Below are 19,845 nucleotides of genomic sequence, written 5' to 3'. Positions count from 1 at the left end.
TGTTTCCGGGAGCTAGATGTTGTGACTTCAAGATCTGGTCAAGTAGCGGAGAATGAATTTTGAGACTGGTATTAGCAATAATATTGCATTTGGGTACAATGGAGGACATAAGTGGTTCAACTGAAGCAGAGGGCTCATATTGGCGAGATAGCGCATCGGCTTTAGAATTCTTTGACCCAGGTCTGTAAGTCAGAACGTAATTGAAATGGGTAAGAAACAACGACCAACGAGCCTGCCTGGAGGACAACCGCTTAGCCTCTCCGATATAAGACAAATTTTTGTGGTCAGTTAGAATGGTAACAGGATGTAATGTACCTTCCAATAAATGTCTCCACTCTTTCAAAGCCTTGATAACCGCTAGTAATTCTCTGTCACCAATGTCATATCTGCTTTCAGTACCGGTCAATTTTTTAGAGAAAAATCCACATGGATGTAATGGTTTATCAACCCCCAACCTTTGAGATAGGACAGCACCTAAACCAGTCTCAGATGCGTCTACCTCAAGTAGAAAAGGCAGAGAAGTGTCGGGGTGAACTAAAATTGGAGCGGAAGCGAAAAGCTCCTTGAGAGTTTTGAACGCAAGGAGAGCTTCAGTAGTCCAATTCTTAGTATCAGCCCCCTGTTTGGTCATATTAGTGATAGGTGCGATAATGGAAGAATAGCCCTTAATAAAGCGCCTATAATAATTAGAAAAACCAATAAATCTCTGTACGGCTTTAAGACCTTTGGGTAAAGGCCACTCTAGAATGGATTGGAGCTTATCCGGATCCATCTTAAATCCCTCCCCAGAGATCACATAGCCGAGAAAGGTTACCTGTGTTTGATCAAAGCTACATTTCTCCAACTTGCAGTACAAGCCATGCTGGAGAAGCTTGTGCAAAACCCTCCTGACTTGCTTGTGATGAGTCTCAATCTCACTAGAATGAATGAGTATATCATCTAGGTATACAATGACGCAATCTTGCTGAAATTCCCTAAGAACCTCATTTATCAGATCCTGGAATACAGCTGGCGCATTGCATAACCCAAAAGGCATAACAGTATATTCATAGTGACCATATCGAGTATTGAATGCCGTCATCCACTCATGTCCCTGCTGGATTCTCACCAAGTTATATGCCCCTCTGAGGTCTAACTTGGTGAAAATTGTAGAGCCCTTCAAACGATCGAAGAGTTCGGTGATCAAGGGAATCGGGTAGGCATTTTTAATGGTTATCTTATTCAAGCCTCGATAATCAATACAAGGTCTCAAAGAACCATCTTTCTTTTTAACAAAAAAAAATCCAGCCCCGGCAGGGGAGGAGGACCTCCTGATGAATCCCTTGTCTAAATTCTCGTGAATATACTCCTCTAGAACTGAGTTCTCTTTAGTAGATAATGGGTATACATGACCTCTGGGAGGCATGGTACCAGGGAGGAGGTTAATTTTGCAATCAAAGGACCTGTGTGGGGGTAAGGTATCGGCTTTCTTTTTGTCAAATACTGCCTTTAAATCTAGATACTGAGGCGGAATTTGTGTCTCTGTAGGATTGTCAGAGGTAGTCGACGTGTTAGTTAATCCGAGAGGTAAGACCTTCCGCAAGCATTTTTCTTGACAATTCTTTCCCCACGAAACTATCTCCCCTGACTCCCAATTAATAATAGGGTTGTGTCTCCTCAACCAGGAGTACCCCAGGACTATGGGAATGGACGGAGAAGAAATGAGCATTAAGGATATATCCTCTTTATGTAGGATGCCAACAGTTAAGTTAATCGGTATGGTCTCATGGAAAATAACAGGCTCAAGTAACGGTCTACCATCGATGGCCTCAACAGCCAGTGGTGTCTCTTTTAACTGGGATGGGATAGTATGCTTGGCAACAAAACCCTGATCTATAAAGCTCTCAGCAGCTCCAGAATCGATTAGTGCCATAGTCTTTACTACTCCCTTCTCCCACCTCAAAGAAACGGGTAACAGAAGCCTGAACTCTTTGTAGTTGTGAATAGAGGACAAAGTAGAAACACCCAAGGCCTGTCCTCTAGAGAAACTTAGGTGCGAGCGTTTCCCGAACGATTAGGACAATTTAGGCGTAAATGTCCTCTGACTCCACAATACATACATAAACCCTCCCTTCTTCTGTACTGTCTCTCTCTCTCTGTGAGATGAGTACTGCCTATCTGCATAGGTTCAGAAATACGTAAGTCTTCGAACTCAGAATTTTGAAAGGTAGGCGCTAGTTTAAAGGAGGGTCTACGGGTCCTATCTCGAGTGTTCTGCCTCTCTCTTATGCGTTCATCAATACGAGATATAAAAGAAATTAAATCCTCCAAATTCTCAGGTAGTTCTCTAGTAGCGACCTCGTCAAGAATTACATCTGATAGCCCATTCAGAAACACATCTATATAAGCCTGTTCGTTCCACTTAACTTCTGCCGCCAAGGACCTGAACTCTAGTGCATAGTCCACAAGTGTTCGATTGTCCTGTCTAAGGCGCAACAGTAATCTAGCTGCATTGACCTTTCTACCAGGAGGGTCAAAAGTTCTTCTAAACGCAGCTACAAAGGCATTATAATTATAGACTAGTGGATTATCATTCTCCCATAAAGGATTGGCCCATCTCAGAGCTTTCTCAATGAGTAAAGTAATAACAAATCCAACCTTCGCTCTATCTGTAGGATAAGAGCGGGGTTGTAATTCGAAATGGATGCTAATCTGGTTCAGAAAACCACGGCACTTCTCCGGTGACCCGCCATAACGTACTGGTGGGGTAATACGGGAAGAAGCACCTACAGTGGCTACCTCTAGACCTGAGACTGCAGGAGAAATAGAAGGAGTACGTGTCTCCTCAGGTGGGTTACTAGCACGAGACAAAAGTGCCTGTAGTGCTAAAGCCATCTGATCCATCCTATGCTCCATGGCGTCAAACCTGGGATCAGAAGAACCAAGCTGACTGTTTGTACCTGCAGGATCCATTGGCCCTGTCGTAATGTCAGGATCGGGACAGGGATCCAACACGCAGAGTACAAAGAGTGGAAAGGTACGTATACCGGGCCTTAGAATGGCCGGACTAACGTACCGAGAGTAATAGAGAATAGTCAGAGACAAGCCGAGGTCGAGGGAACGGGAAGACAGATAAGCGAGGAACAAGCCGGGTCAAGGGAGAACAGAGAAGCAGGGAAGTACAACAAGCCGAGTCAAAACCAAATAGAGCAAACTAGAATACCAGAGCACTGAGTGACTAGACAAGCTAGAACCACGACAGGGCAATGAGCAGAAGCGAGAAGTAAGCTTAAATACCCTGGCTCCGGATGGTAAGCACGCCTCTGACAAGTGCCGATTGGATATCGGACACTTGAGTGACAGGTCGCTCGTGATAGCGTCATGACGTCACGTATTGAGCGTCCTGCTAGAAAAGGACGTGGATTCCTCGCGGCCGGTGTTTAAGTGGCTGGATGAACCGCGAGGAACGGAGGAAACAGCTCGCCTGGACGGATAAACCACCAAGTCTCTACCTCCCTTAGAGGTAGAGGCCTCAGGTACCCTGACAGTACCTTTTGCAAGCCAGTGTAGTGAATGGGGAGTCAATGGCTGAGAGCATCAGCTGACCATTCTCAACCAATCAGCGACACCCCTGCCCAGCAGTACTCCACACTTCCTGAGTCTCAAAATTCAGAGGCCATAAGCTGCCAGGGGAGTGGTGGAGACAAGCGCTGGAGGCAACTTAGGGGTTAAAACGTTCAAGAACGGTTTAACTCCTTGAGGTGAGAGTGCCTTCAGGGGCCTCCTGGCACCAAAACAACTTCATTTAGATGCAGTTCTTTTGGTGCCTGGAGTGTTCCTTTAAATACCAACATTTACAACCTAGGAATGACTACCAGCTTGTTAAAAAACATGATTCCACTCATTACCTGGAATATTCACTACAGTTCAAACAGAACAAAACCATTCGAACTACAAAAATCTGTTCGTGCTATGTATCTCCAGATTTTGTAACTCAGGTCTTAAATGGGCCTGAATTTGGTCTGGATTTCAACCAGATCGAATTTCGCCGATGGCTGAGGTCCTGACTAAATACTACAAATCCGGGCCCGAATATAAAAAAAAGAAAATCAGCACTATTTGCTCACTGGCTGCGGCGCAGGGTTAATTATCTGGTGGCAGGCTAGCACAGAGCGACTAGAAATTTTGCCCTGGCGCCTGGGATTTGAAGCCCTTTAGCTCAAGGCAGGATAAGGGAACAATGGAGCCGGCCAGTCGCCCTGGGGATTGTGGAGGCGGCCACCCTGGCCTGCATGGAGGCAGCAGTCTGGGACAGTGGGCGAGGGAGCAGTGATGTTCCTGCAGCTCCTCTCTGCTCCCTCGCACTGTATAGTGATGCTGGGAGATGGAATATGACGTCACTCTGGCATCACTACAAGGAGCAGAGAGGAGCCCCACTGGACCCCAGGGAAAGTCCACTATCCCAAAGGTATGGAGGCTGGGTGGATTACAATTAAAATGGAAAATGTCAATTTGTGAGTGTGTGTGTGTGTGTATATGTGTGTGTGTGTGTATGTATGTCAATGTGTGTGTCTCTGTCATATTACTAGGTATTTCAGGTGGAGGCATATCTCCTAAATGTCTAAACCTAGTGACTGGGCAGCCATTAACCATATGTCATCGACCAGTTGTGTGTAGTTCTATGTTATATTTTACAGCATGGTTTGCATCTTTAGTTGTAGAACATGTGTGCATGCAGACTTGGTTCAAAAGTTTACTTTCATTCTTGTTCCTAGGTATTGCATAATCTGAAGCAGTATATTAGAGCAGTCCTGTCAGTTTTTTTTTCTTTTACACTGCACACCCGGGTCTTCACACTAACTCTTTGCGCCACTTTCACTTGGGTAATTGAGCAACTGACAGACACCTTTAAAATAGCTAGCTGGAGAAGAGTTGCTGGTGCATTTAGAAGTATGTAAAATTACTCTTAACACTTGCAAAACTTACTTCAGCTGTAAGCCCACTCCTTTTGTCTGTGACACCAAAGGATAGATCTATACTTCCTCCATTCATTCATTTTGTAAAGTATTTTTTCGAAAGGTTTTAGATTTTCTCTAAAACAATTACTTGTTGGCAGTTAAAGGGTTACTCCAAATGTTATAAGCACTGCAGCCTGTTAGTGGTTATGACGTGTGGAGTGCTGTAGCCCTGTTCCCCAATAATGAGGCAAACAATTTTGCAACAGTTTATTCTCTTAGCTGTGTTCCTGCCAGGTGCCAAAGGTTCTCTAATGGCTTGTGATATGCATCCAGAGCTGCAGAAGCAGGATGTCGGTCCCATCAGCCATATATTGGCTGAAAACATCAGCTGTCTGCTCTCAGCCAATAAATGTTTCTCTATGCATAGAAATATGCACAGAATTAGTATTAGCCAGCCCAGAACTATTGTTCAGGGCTGGCCAATGATGCCCCAAAGACACTGCAGGAGGTGGAGTTACACCCTTGGCAGCAAATTGGATAAAATATGTACAAGCAGTGATTAATAGCCAAAACCTGCATATACAGACTGCAGGCACCATTACTTCTTTAAAATCATGATGTAGTCATGGTGCTTAGATTAACCTTTTAATATCGGCACTTTTTGTGAGAAAACACTTAATACAGTTACAGTTTATATTGTATTTGGTTCTCACTATATGAATATGTGTATGCACTTTATATTGTTGCACTATATTCAAGAATCAAACAATCTTTAATCCCCTCAACCAATTTTCTTATATCTGCATTGTTTATTTGAGTTGTATTTTAAAAATGCTGTGTGTGATTATATTAATATCACTGCATGGCATTCTGGGTACATAATGGAGGCATTGTGTTCCAGAATTACTGTGTTTATTAACATATCCATTAATTTTTAAAAAGTGCCTTTAACATCATATACATGCATATAAATATATGTAGGAAGCAAAAACCAAAAAGGTTATGGTGGGGGAAAAAAATGTGATTGAAAACCCCTTCCACCTGAAGTCTGTGGATAGTTAATACAATGTTAAACAAAAATCTGCACACCAGTCAAGCCATAAGACTTGCTTTTCCCACAGGAATCACAAATCTGTAGTGATGTTACTACTGCAAAGGATTCTGGGTGGGCATATGCAAATTAGTTTAACAAAGAATCACATTTTTGCCTCATTTCATTTTAAACATGGAGTCTGTGTTTGCTGTATACAACAGCTTTGAAACAGAATTTAGGAAAAGATGCAAAGCCAGTGAACCACTCATGGACAGCTGTTTCATTGTTAATGCAAATCATAAGCATGAGGTTGGTTACTGGTTTGCTATTGAGGCTAGGTAGTGCTTGGGAAGCAAAAACCAAAAATGGTTATGGTGGGGAAAAGTTGTGATTGAAAACCCCTTCCACCTGAAGTCTGTGGACAGGTAATACAATGTTAAACCAAAATCTGCACACCAGTCAAGCCATAAGACTTGCTTGCTTGACTGGTGTGCAGATTTTCATTTAACATTGTGGAAGGGGTTTTCAATTACATTTTTTCCCCCCACCATAACCTTTTTGGTTTTTGCTTCCATATATTTGCACACAATATATGAAAAAGTATGCATATACATTATCTGATAATCATTATGACTTGTAGTAAAACCAAATTGATATTGTTTAAATTAAACCTGAAAAGACCTTCACTCCTGAACATTGTGTGGATAAAGGATATAGTTTTCAGTTCCAGGGGGTCGGTTCAAGGTTTTATTTTTTTGTACTGCTCTGCAATGCATAAACAACCTTTAGACCCTGTCACATTACATGATCAATACGATTTGTTCTGAATGTTTTAAGGCTGTCCTCAATAAACCAGTGACAGCACCGAGTCTTATAGGTACAGGCAGGCATCGTGGCCTTTAACCTTCCATGTCAATTTTGCATAACAATTTACTCTTCTCAAGAGAGTAGAGGAAAACCGATTAAATATCACGAACGCCTCCTGCCGAGCACTTTATCACTGGCATGTTTAGGTATTAATAAATATAACTGTTGCGTAATTATTCTGAGAAGACGTTTTGTTGAAGAGTGACTGAATGAATATATTTTCTTTGTGACGTATTTCATGACATATCAGTTTTTTTAATAGTTCTGAGAAGTCTGTCTGGGATTTAGCAGGAATTAATGCACTTAATGTGCTACAGATGTGGTTTGGAGATAGAGGGTTTTGCACCTTTGTGGGTGTTAGGATGAAAACATTCCAGTCGAAGTAAAGGTCATTAAGCTATTGTAAAGAATAACATTTAACATAATGTATATTTGCCTTTCTATTTAATGAAGTATGGGTGTGTAGTATTACTGAAATTGGTGTGTGTTACAGAAATGTTAATTTGCTTTCATGGAAAGAGCAGATATGACATATAAGATTTTTCTTTGCTCTATGAAGAAAGATATGCTATAGAATCAGGTATAATTTAACCCCTTAGTAACAGACCGTTTTTTAATTTTCTTACCGTTAAGGACCAGGGATGTTTTTACATTTCTGCGGTGTTTGTGTTTAGCTTTAATTTTCCTCTTACTCATTTACTGTACCCACACATATTATATACAGTTTTTCTTGCCATTAAATGGTCTTTCTAAAGATACCATTATTTTCATCATATAATATAATTTACTATAAAAAAAATTATAAAATATGATTATTATTATTTTTTTAAAACACACTTTTTCTAACTTTGATCCACAAAATCTGGTACGCCTCTACAACCTCCAAAAAACACCTGTGCTAAATAGTTTCTACATTGTGTCCTGGATTTAGAAGTAAGCACTGTTAACATGTTCTTGGCTTTTTTTTTTGCAAGTTATAGGGCTATAAGTACAAGTAGGACATTGCTGTTTCAAAATATATATTTTTAAAATGTATCACTAGTAACATTGTAACAATGTTATCTGTCATAAATCTCTGAATCACACCTTACATGTACATATTTTTTTTAAAGTAGGCAACCCAGGGTATTCAATGTGGTGTGTGTCCAGTCTTTCTTAGTAGCCACTTAGTCACAAACACTGGCTAAGGTTAGCATTTATATTTGTTTGTGTGTTAAAAATGCAAAAAACTATTATGAACGCTAACTTTGGCCAGTGTTTGTGACTAAGTGGCTACTAAAAAGACTGAACATACCCCATTTGCAATACCTTGGGTGTGCAAATGGTATGCCATCATGGGGGTAATTCTCATTCCTGGGCTACCATACGCTCTCAAAGGGAACCTAACCAATCTAGCAAACTTCAATGTAAAAAAACGGAAAATCAAGTCTTATATTTGACTCTTAAAAGCACTACAAAACCTGTACATGGGGGGTACTGTTATACTTAGGAGACTTTGCTTTGAAACACTAATATTTGTGTTTAGCGAAGTCTACCGAGTAAAACAGTTCACCCCCTTGTACAGGTTTTAGGGTGTCATGGAAAGTTACAGGGTAAAATACAGTGCTAGCAAATTAAATAATCTGGATTTTCGACTTGGGTTGTCAGGCAGGACCCTCACATTGCAATCAATAAAATTACTTAATTGTGTAAAAATATTACATAACTATACACAAAGAATTTAAATATTAAGGAAAATTGTTTCATACTTACCGTAATTTTCTTTTCCTGATCATTATTCATGGCAGCATTTACTCATGGGTTAGCTCCTCCCCTCACAGCAGAAAGGACAGGAAACAGAACTCTGAAACTGGTATAAATAGATCCTCCCCCTTCCCATCAGGCAGTCTTTGTAACTAGCTTCACAACTCTTATAGTATATGGGTGGGAACGTAATGCTGCCATGAATAATGATCAGGAAAAGAAAATTACGGTAAGTATGAAACAATTTTCCTTATTCCTGATCAATCATGGCAGCATTTACTCATGGGGATTACCCAAGCAGTATACATATCGAGGGAGGGACAGAGTTCAAAACAGCTAATAGCTATAAAAACCATTATTGAGCTGCATAAACCTTAGAAGACTTTTAAAAAAAAGCCAAACAAGCAATCAATAGGATATTGCCAAAAAATCTGCTCAGAAAAGTCAATTTACCCTAGAGGCTGCAAGGTCAGCAACCTCCTGGCATTCAAATGTCTGAAATATCCTGAATAAACATAGAGCCAAATAGGTTTTAAGGCCATGATAGCCTAGTCTAGAGAACCTCCATGAAACCCAGACACGGTCTAGAAAATATAGATCTATTATGTCAACAAGAAAGGATAATGTCCTTCTCTGATATAAATTTAAAACCAAATGGATGGCATCATCAAAATCAGAACCTTGACAAACCGTTAACTTCCAGAAATCATACTGGAACAATCAGACACTGTTGGATGAGAACAGTCACACCATGCTATTTAACGTGGGAGAATTACACTACTTTCTGGATGTTTTTATCAAAGGCAATTCACATTGCGTCCTCTTGCCTAGTGAACTACTTACCTGTAGATACAGGAAACAAATCAATATCTGCCTGTCAGAAAGAGGCAGAGCCTAGTAGAGAAATAAGAGCCGGTTATGAAAAACACTGCAACAATGAATATAAATTGCAAAATCAGACTCACAACAATACTACACACCGTGGATGAATTGATACAGTAATGATCAGTTACAGGAGAGGTATAAACCAATAACATTACTAGGCAAAGGCAAAAAGAATCATATACAGATTAGTTGAGGAAAAAAGGAATATCGGTATGAACCGTAGAATTTGTGGTAACTACTAAATTATAAGTAGGCAATGTAGGCCAACCACGTCAGTACCTACATTCAAAGATAAACATATTGTTGCAAATAGTAGAGATTATGCCAAAGAGCATAATCAAATTTATTAGAGACTGTTGTGCAACCTGAGTAGGAGATATGCAATAGGCACATGATACATTGTGGCAACAGACATAATAAGCAGGATAGTAGAAGATATTCAGTTATCCTTATGAGAACCAACAATCGCACACTTACTCTTACCTTATCTTCAGATAGTGATGAAGTACTTATGGCAGAGCCTGTGGTGATAATAAGCAGTTGGTTTTATCTGCAAGATATCAACACCAAACCAAGCATATAATCCACAAGTATTAAATCAGTGCAATGTTAGAAGTGACCATAACTTATACCGATCTAGGTACAGAGACCATGTAAAAATCAGTCAAATGTTTGTCATCAGCAAGCTGCATTACCTTATAATATGCAGGATGAATCAACCACTTAAAGTCACACATTGGTTGCAAATTCCAGATATAAAGGACCCCTAGAAGAATCCCCATGGATATCAGAAGAGAGGTCCATAATGGAACTACGTGTTCAGGGATTTCCTCTATTGTTCTGGTAGCAGGTGAATTTTATCTGAAATAGTAAGCCTGGTAGAATGGTCTAGGAACTGGAAAGACCTTCCAACGTCAATTAAAATACTTGCAATACACAGTATCAAAGTCCCCTGTAGCATATGAGCCTAAAAGAATACATTTTATTGCAGAAAGGAAATTATAATGTTCCCCTTCACAACAGGGGAATCTGTGAGAAAATTCTGAACATTAACTCCTTAAGAATCAAAAGCATGCCACCCTTGACATATACTTAAGGGATTGCCAAACATTCAGGTCCCAAGTAATAAAGGAGAATACTGAATAAAATGTATAAACCAGACCAGGAGAATTTTTCAGAGTAGGTGAAAGAAAAGGCCAATATTAACAGCTTTTAAATTAGATTTAAGAAAGAAAAGAAATATACCAGAGAAAACAGTCAGGTAATTGTTTCAGAGTTACCTACTTATGAGATCAATTAATAGCCCAATTTGTGCTCCTGCAACCAGCATGATCTACTAAGCTGTGCAACAGTAATCAGCATATATCTAAAGGTTAACCCTGCCACCAAACTTAACAAAAAAAAAATTCCTATCTTGATCAGAGAGGAGATGATACCTGGCAATAGAAACACTTTTGTAGAATGGTCTCATGTATACATAGGTGTGTACACAAAAAAAAACCAAACCACATTAATAATGTTAAACATTACCATGCTCCATTTTGGAAATCAGATCTCCTTCTCTCCTGGAAGAGGCACTCAGACAGGTTCAGAAACACCTGCAATCTATCTGAAGTGGTAAACTGTGTTAATTGCATATCCTGAAACACCTGTGGGAGAGGGAATCTAATACAAAACCAAAAGCAGTATGTTCCCTTATTTACTTCATTTAAAAACTGAAATGGAAAATCCACAGTAGGCAATAGTTACTTACCCAGTACAATTGTTTTTGCTAGAATTGGGCTGTATTATATCTCCGCTCAAAACAGACCTTAGATCATTTGTATTGTTAGATCTACCAAGGCTGTGTATAAATTGGTTATATATTAATACCAACCTGCATACAGAATATAGGAATCACATACATTGTGGATGTTTCTAACAGCACCTTATGCACAGAGATTTCGTCACATATACTGAGTCTGAATAAACAGTAATCATACATAGCCTGCATCTGCTATATACAGTGACACTATGTCTGCACACATAGTAAGATTATATGAGTGAGCTAAATTGAGGCTGTGTATAAAAGAGCTTCATGCGCATAATATACCACTCACATATACTGAGTCTGTTTAAACAGTAATCATACATAGCCTACCTCTGCTATATACAGTGACACTATGCCTGCACACATAGTAAGATTATATGAGTGAGCTAAATTGCAGCTGTGTTTTAACAGAGCTTCATGCACATATTATTCCTCACACATATACTGAGGTTGTGATTGTGACTAACAACCACACATAGAACTTGTATTAGATTGGATTCATATAGAGGATGTGTCTCATTCACCTATATTGTGTTTCCACTAATACATCAAGCATATAGTGAACAGATACACTGAAGCAATGTCTCTAACTTACACATAAAGCACGTAGAGTACATATACTGAGGCTGTGTATTCACAGCAACACAGAGCATATAGAGAACACAAACTGAGGCAGAGTCTTCAGATCAACTCATACATACACAACATAGTGGATACATATACTGAGGCTGTGTCCTCATAGAATTCATACATAAAGCATATATTGCATACATATACTGAGGTAGCGACCTCATTGCAACTCATACATAGAGCCTATAGTGGATACCTATACTGAGGTGATGTCCTCTTAACTCATACATACAGCATATAGTGGATACTTATACTGAGGCAGTGTTCACACAGTAACTCTTACATAGAGCATATAGCGGACACATATACTGAGGCCGTGTCCTCATAGTAACTCATACATAGAGCATATACTGGACACACACTGAGGCAGAGTCTTCAGACCAATTCATACATAAAGCACATATTGGAAACATAATGATGCTGTAACAGAAACCAGTTCGTGTACAGATACTGAGACCGAGTGGTCTCCTGTGCAGTATATTCTTCCACTGTCTGCAAAAGCCTGCTTCTTTGCAATAATAGAGAAAATTTATTTATACTTACCGTAATTTTCTTTTCCTGGCTATTATTCATGGCAGCATTTAACATATGGGTTTAGCTCCTCCCTCTAACCCTCAGGACAGGAAACACAATCAATCAAACAATTAAGCCTACCTTCCCCTACTATATTAGGTACCCCAGTATCCTCCACACCTCAGTCCAGTAACAAGACAAATAAACCAAGAGAGGGCGGGAGACCAAATGCTGCCATGAATAATAGCCAGGAAAAGAAAATTACGGTAAGTATAAATAAATTTTCTCTATTCCTGGCTAATCATGGCAGCATTTAACATATGGGATTCCCAAAGCAATAATCACTCAGGGAGGGTAAGTCATGCTACAAAAATTGTTTAATATCCACTTAAGGCTTATAAGAGTTCAAGACCGAAAGGCCAAACTCCGAATCAGAATGAGAAGAGACATCCACTCTGTAGTGACGTACAAAGGTCTTCAAAGACTACCAATTGGCAGCTTTACAAATGCTCTCTGCAGAAACCCCTGACTCTGCAGCCCATGAAGTAGCAATGGACCTTGTGGAATGAGCTTTGATGTCCTTGGGAACCGGAACCTGTTTCGACCTGTAAGCTCTAGAAATAGCCTGAACGGTCCAGGAACGAAGGGTAGCGACAGAGGCTGCTTCACCTTTACGAGAACCCCAAGGAACCACAAACAATTGGGGAGACTTTCTCCAATTAGCTGAACGTCCAATATATGTGGAAAGACACCTCCTCAGGTCTAGTGTATGGCATCTTTCTTCTTCAGGAGATGATGGATCCTGAAAATACCCCGGCAGGACAATCTCTTGATTCAGGTGGAAGGAAGTAACAACCTTAGGAAGGAACTCAGGTCTAGGGCGTAGCACAACTCTATCATCGAAGAAGGTAGTGAACGGTTGTTCAGAAGACAGTGCTCTGATATCTGACATTCTCCTAGCAGATACCAAGGCCAGTAACAACAGGGTCTTCAGAGAAAGAACCTGCATAGGGACCTCATCGATAGGTTCGAAGGGATGTTCCGTCAAGGCCTGCAGAACCAGAGGCAGATTCCAAGGAGCCGAGAATCCCTTGATAGGAGGTCTAATCCTAATGACAGCTTTGAAGAAACGAATCACCATAGGATTTAAAGCCCAACGAACACCAGAAAGAGCTGAAAGGGCCGAGCAGTGCACTTTAAGCGTGTTAAGTTGAAGGCCTCTCTCCAGGCCTGCTTGAAGGAAACCCAGAACCTGAGACACGGAAGGGGAACTTAAATCTTGAACCGTGGAATTACACCATCGTGCAAAGGCTTCCCATACCTTATGGTAAGTAGAAGAAGTAGAAGGATTCCTGGAACGTAATAGTGTTGAGATAACCTGGTCCGAAAGGCCATGTTCAACTAGAGACTTCCTCTCAATAGCCATGCATGGAGCCTGAATTTGTGAGGCTCCGGATGAAACACTGGACCCTGAATCAGCAGGTCTCCCAAGCATCTGGAATGATTTCCCAGGCCCTCTGAAAGAATGAAAGACGTGCTCCCACTCGAGGAACCTGGAGTAAGCCACCTTCAGAACTGCTTGTTGGGGCGAAAGGAAGAAGTCTGCGTCTTGCCCCTAGAGGATTTTACATTCTGGCCGCTCTTCCAATTGGAATGCCTAGAGAATTCTCTGCCTGGTCTGTAGGTCTTACTTTCTCTAAAGTAGCCTTGATCCCTAAAAGGTCTGCGGTCCAGATGAGGTCTCTTAGGACGTCTATCTTGAGGCAGCATGACCTGCTTAACCTCCGCTGCTTTCTTAATAGCTTCATCCAGCGGTTTCCCAAAAAGCACTTCTCCCATAAAGGGAAGTGAGCATAGATTATTCTTAGAGGAAAGGTCTGCCCCCCAGGACCTTAGCCAAAGCGCCCGTCTAGCGGTGACTGCATGGGCCATAACCTTCGAAAGAATTCTAATAAGGTCAGTGGAGGATTCCAAAAGCCAGTCACTGGCGAGTTTGATATCCCTTAAGGATTCTGCCATCTGACGTCTACTAACACCTTTATCGATGTCATCCTCCAAGTCAAGCAACCAGGAACGCATGGCTCTAGACAAAGCAGAGATGGATACGGCCGGGTGGCAACCCAAACCTGCTGTCATGAAGGCTTTAGATAAATCAGCATCTATCCTTTTATCCATGGGCTCCTTAAGGGAAGCATTGCTATCAATCGGAAGCGTAGATCTTTTAGCAACCTTAATGATAGGAGCATCCACTTTAGGTACCGTAGTCCACAATCTGGAATCCTCCTCTTTGATCGGGTATAACTTTGAAAGCCTTCCCTGACTAGTAATCCTTTTACTAGGAATTTGCCACTCGTTCCTCATCAGGTCTTTAATCGAGCTGTGAACTGGGAAGGAAGGTTTTTTCTTATGCAAATCTCCAAAATGTCTGTCAGAAGCCGAACATTCTTTGGCCTCTTCCGGCAAATCTAATGTACGTCTAACAGCCATAATCAAATGCTCCATAGCCTTGGAGTCCAAGGAGCATGGTTGTTCCATATACTCCTCTTCGCTGGAAGAGATTGGCTCTAAATCCTGGTACGCTGAAGGTTGTCTGTATTCGTCTTCAGACTGATCTGAATCCATGCCGAAGGTCTCACCTCTTGATCTCTTATTCTTGTGAGATTCAGCAATTCCCTCTACCACTGCTTGCTTGATCCAATACGCAATATCCTTTGCTGAGGAGGTAGAGGCTTGCGGTGACTTCTGGCGATCAGATTCACCTGCGACCATGGCTAAGCATCTTCTGCAGAGCCTGCAGTTATCCATAGGCCTTGCTCCACATCCCGGGCAGGCTGCCGGTTTTTCCCTTCTCCTCGATGGGGATCTGGGACAGGACCGGTCACGAGGGCTGTAAGAAACAGAAGTCATAAGACTGTACCCTCTATGCACTCTTTTTGTAACTTGAAGAAAACATAAAAAACATTGCTCACCTATGACCTATAGCAGATCTCGTTGATTTTGCAGAAGGGGATGATGGATCCATACTGACTGTAGGGCTAAGAACATTAAAAAAAAAAAGGTAATGTATTCCCAGCCCAATATTATGAAGATTTTAAAAGAAAAGTAATTCACTTACCTGCAGAGTCTTAAGAACAGTCTACTAGAGCACTGTATCTGTAAAGGGAACTGAAAACGAGCGTTTTTAAGTCTGAAAACCGCCATTTCAAATTTCCCGCTCTGCACCTTTAAAGGATCGCACATGCGCACTTGGTCGCGAGATCGCGGAACCGCCATTTTGGACATGGGCAAATTTCACTCTGAGTCCGGGCGGACGCATTGCGCATGCGCGAGCGTCTTACCGTTATGCTGATCGTCTGATCGAGGTCTGAAGCACACACAGGACGCCAGAGGATTCCCACAGCCTGTGGAACTAACCACCCAGGCTCCCAGGGGTTCCCAACTCCATGGAGATTGGGCTACATGTGCCTGGGCTTCCTGAGGAGGGAGGCTGACCTCCACAGGGACAAGACCATATCAAACATGGTCAGGTGAGCAAAAAAAAAAATATTTCAGATAAACTGAGAGAAAAAAAAAAAAAAAAATACACAAACTGTCCTAGGGCTAGGAGGACAGGAAAAGACTGAGGTGTGGAGGATACTGGGGTACCTAATATAGTAGGGGAAGGTAGGCTTAATTGTTTGATTGATTGTGTTTCCTGTCCTGAGGGTTAGAGGGAGGAGCTAAACCCATATGTTAAATGCTGCCATGATTAGCCAGGAATGCACAGATAACAGCAATCAATGCCACATGCCTTGATAGAAACAAGTGTGTGTATGGACTTAGATTTTTAAAACCGGTCATATATATGTGTGTACTTCAATCAGTTATCCAGGAAAGTTCTTACCTTGGATATTTCTCTGTCTTCAGGACTGTGGAATTCCAGCAGACTTTATACAGCTAGGATATCCATTATCAGCACTCTTTTTTCACAATGCCTCATTGCATTATCAGCACTCTTTTGCACAATGCCTCCTTGCATTATCAGCACTCTTTTGCACAATGCCTCCTTGCATTATCAGCACTCTTTTGCACCAAGCATTCTTTCATGTATAAACTTACCTAAATGCTCACCACACAAACCTCCTAAATGTGACCTATTTGTTAGAAGGAAGCCTAATGTAAGCAGCTGGGAGGGACTGAAAGAACAGAGACCCAGGTGCCTATACTAGTTTTAATCTAAATTGCTAATGCACTTACCTGAACAGTTGCAGGCCTGTGTTTCAGTGGCAAAATGGGGATTTGAACAACTGACAGCCTAAACTGTTTAAACTATAGGCTTCCATCTGTACCCCATAAGCCTTTCATCATCACCAGTGGAAGAAGGTTTAACCAAACCCCAGACAAGGTGGAATACATAGAATATGTATACCCAGGTAGTCACCTTATGGAAGTGCTGTATATTGGGTCTTCAGGGATAAAGGCTTAGACTCGGCTGGCCTTATGTATGCAGTGGACCGCTGTCATCCCCTCAGGGAGAGAGATAGGTTAGACTCCTGATACTCAAGGAGGTACCCAGGCTGGCAACTCTTACCGATGTGCTGTTTGCTGGGTCTTCAGGGATAAAGGCTTAGACTCGGCTGGGCCTCATGTATGCAGTGGACTACTGTCATCACTTCAGAGAGAGATAGGACAGACCCCTGGTTGCTGAAGTAGGAACCCAGGCTGGCAACCTTTACAGATGTGCTGTTTGCTGGGTCCTCAGGGATAAGAGGCTGAACCCTGGCCTGGCTTCATGTAGGCAGTATATCACATTCATCCCCTGAGGGGGTACCCAAGCTGGCCTGTTGCTGGGTCTTCAGGGATAAGAGGCTGAACCCTGGCATGCAGTGGACCATTTTCATCCCCTGAGGGAGAGGTTGGGTCCGACCCCCGGTCACTAAAGGGGGTACCCAGTCTAGCCACTTTTACAATAGTGCGTTGCTGGGTCTTCAGGGCTTAGAGGCTGAACCCCGGCAGGGCTTCAAAAATATTGCCTGGTGAGCATAAAAGAAAAAACTAGGCCTGCATAAGCAGACTCCTTCCAAACTGCTGTGAAGGACAGGAAAAAAGACTGCCTGATGGGAAGGGGGAGGATCTATTTATACCAGTTTCAGAGTTCTGTTTCCTGTCCTTTCTGCTGTGAGGGGAGGAGCTAACCCATGAGTAAATGCTGCCATGATTGATCAGGAAATATATATACAAACATTGCTTACACGGCCTCTTAGATATCCCTTCTTAGTGCCCTTTCACTGATGTTTGCAGGTTTTGACATTATTATTCAGACATGTGTTTGCTTGTTATTCTCCCCCCTTCCTTACGTTTTTCTTCCTTCCTCTTTTTCTCTTCCTACCATGTTTGTTTCCTCAATATTTACTTGCGATAAGACATTTGCCAGCTTAATCATTACTTTACAACTATGTATTTTCTCATCTAGATCATCATCTTCTACTGTTATTTCCTTTGCACTTTCAATTGCTCTCTATTTTCTCCACCCCACCCTTCTCTCCATCATGACTATTGTTAAATGCTCCCTATTTGATCACCCGATCCTTTTTTATGTGTACAACAATTAGTGGCAATCTCTTTAACAAACAAAAAACATGTGAGTGTGGCATGTACTCCTTGGTTTTTAATATTCATGGTCATTGTCAATGCTGTTCCTTTATAGTCTGCTTTGTAAAAAAACCTTTGTCTTTGCTTATGTTTTTAAGCCTGACTGTGTTGTGCATTTATTTTATCATGTCTTGTTATCTTATGCAAATAAAAACTGTAACACTCTTGTACTTTGTATTTTGGACTCATGCGTTGTATCTTTCAGGTGAACAAGAACCAGCAATCAGCAGTGACTCGGATATTTCACTCATTATGGCAGTGGAAGTGGGACTTTCAGATGTGGATCTTTCCACTGACCAGGACTGTGAGGAGGTAAAATCCTGAACAAGGACATTGTTACTGTAAGTAGGAAAGTCCTAGAAGATGTGAAGAGATCAGCTCTCCTGGAGTTTGGACTATTCCGAAAAGTATAAACAAAATCACCACCGCCATAAAATGTCCAGCGCACTCCATTCTGGGATGACCATGGAAAGCAATAGCGCCAGATGCCTGCTATCTTCAGCACAGTTTCTTCCCGTTGGATTTTCAGTTGTGTTGATACTGGGAGCAGAGGCCACCTCCTTTCCCTTACACGAGCAAGGTTTCAAACTGCAGGCTTCCCCTGTTTTGGATGGTAGACATGGAAACTGAAATTAAATCTTTCATCCCATTTCTTGAAAAGAACACTATATTTTTATTTTAGTTTTGTTTACCTTCTTCTGATCCTTGAATTTCGAGCATAGATATATGGACAGGGTACCAGTTTTGCTTTTCTTAGCTACGTTGCCAAGTACACAGCAAGATGTCAAGAGGGTGCTGAGTCAAAACCAAGCTCTTATCTGACAAAAGCCATGATTACAAAATAGACATAAAACCCAGATGCACTTACCCCATAAAATGCTTATACCAATTGTATATTATTTGGCATTCTGAGTGGTCCCGAGTAAAGAGTGCTTGGTACTTGGTTACATTACAGTAGGCTGAGGGTAGGAGACCTTGTACCTTTATGCTTAAAGAGGAACAAGCTCTGTTAACACTCCATGGTCCATTCCAAGGATTTAGCCAGTTTGGTCACAGTGCTTGTATAGTGTCTTTTAACCCTTTGCGTTTCACAAGGGAGAGCAACTCAGTGTGCCGTTGTTCCTTTTGGTATCCAAAGTGTTAAACATAAAAATCTACATTCATTATGCAACTTAAAGTGTATCCTGACAGTATCTTCAAAACGTTCATGCAGTATTTGTGCTTAAACTATTACAATGTTAGAAAAGTTTCTTAAAAATAAATATATTTTCCTAGAAATAAGAAATTCACGCTATGAAATTTGTCTATTAAATTACCAGTGATATTTGGGGTGCTGTGACATCCTGTAGGCACCAATTCCTGTTGTGTTGTGTTTGTACCACAAACGATACGCTACTTTTATTGAATGACCATGTATTGTGGCTTCTGTGTTCATTTAAAAAATATATATATATATTTGGGGGAAAGTTAGTTACTAACTGAGTAGGTTAATTCCAGGGTTGGAGAAAAAGGTTAATTCCCAGTCCCATGATGATTTGCTAGAAAGAGGTTTGAGACACAGACTTTTACAGCTGGAACAGGATTTTCATGGTTCATGAATGGTTAAATATTTTTCAGACACGATGCATACCATTGCAGACCACTGCTAGTAGACATGTATATTAATCACATAGAACAGAAAATGCTACTGTCAAGAATTTTTTTTTTATCAACAATGTTTAATGCAGTGTTTGTTAAGCCTCATTAATATAAAGAAATAGCATTATAATGAACACACATGGCGAGGGTGATGTCAA

At 41.2% G+C, this 19,845-nt stretch overlaps 1 protein-coding gene across 1 annotated transcript in view; it reads left to right on the top strand.

Moving 5' to 3' along the window:
• The window catches only part of RNF150 (ring finger protein 150), a 193,049-nt gene extending 173,543 nt beyond the window's left edge, over positions 1–19,506 (top strand). Inside the window, exon 7 of the mRNA XM_063458455.1 lies at positions 18,255–19,506. Coding sequence (XP_063314525.1) covers positions 18,255–18,373 — 119 coding nt within the window. The 3' untranslated portion in view covers positions 18,374–19,506. The remainder of the gene's footprint in view (positions 1–18,254) is intronic.
• Positions 19,507–19,845: the final 339 nt, after the last annotated feature.

This window comes from Pelobates fuscus, chromosome 6, assembly GCF_036172605.1.
Source record: "Pelobates fuscus isolate aPelFus1 chromosome 6, aPelFus1.pri, whole genome shotgun sequence".
In the NCBI taxonomy this organism is placed as follows: domain Eukaryota; kingdom Metazoa; phylum Chordata; class Amphibia; order Anura; family Pelobatidae; genus Pelobates; species Pelobates fuscus.
Note: the sequence above shows the minus strand (reverse complement) of the source record. Positions and strands in the feature narration are given on the sequence as shown.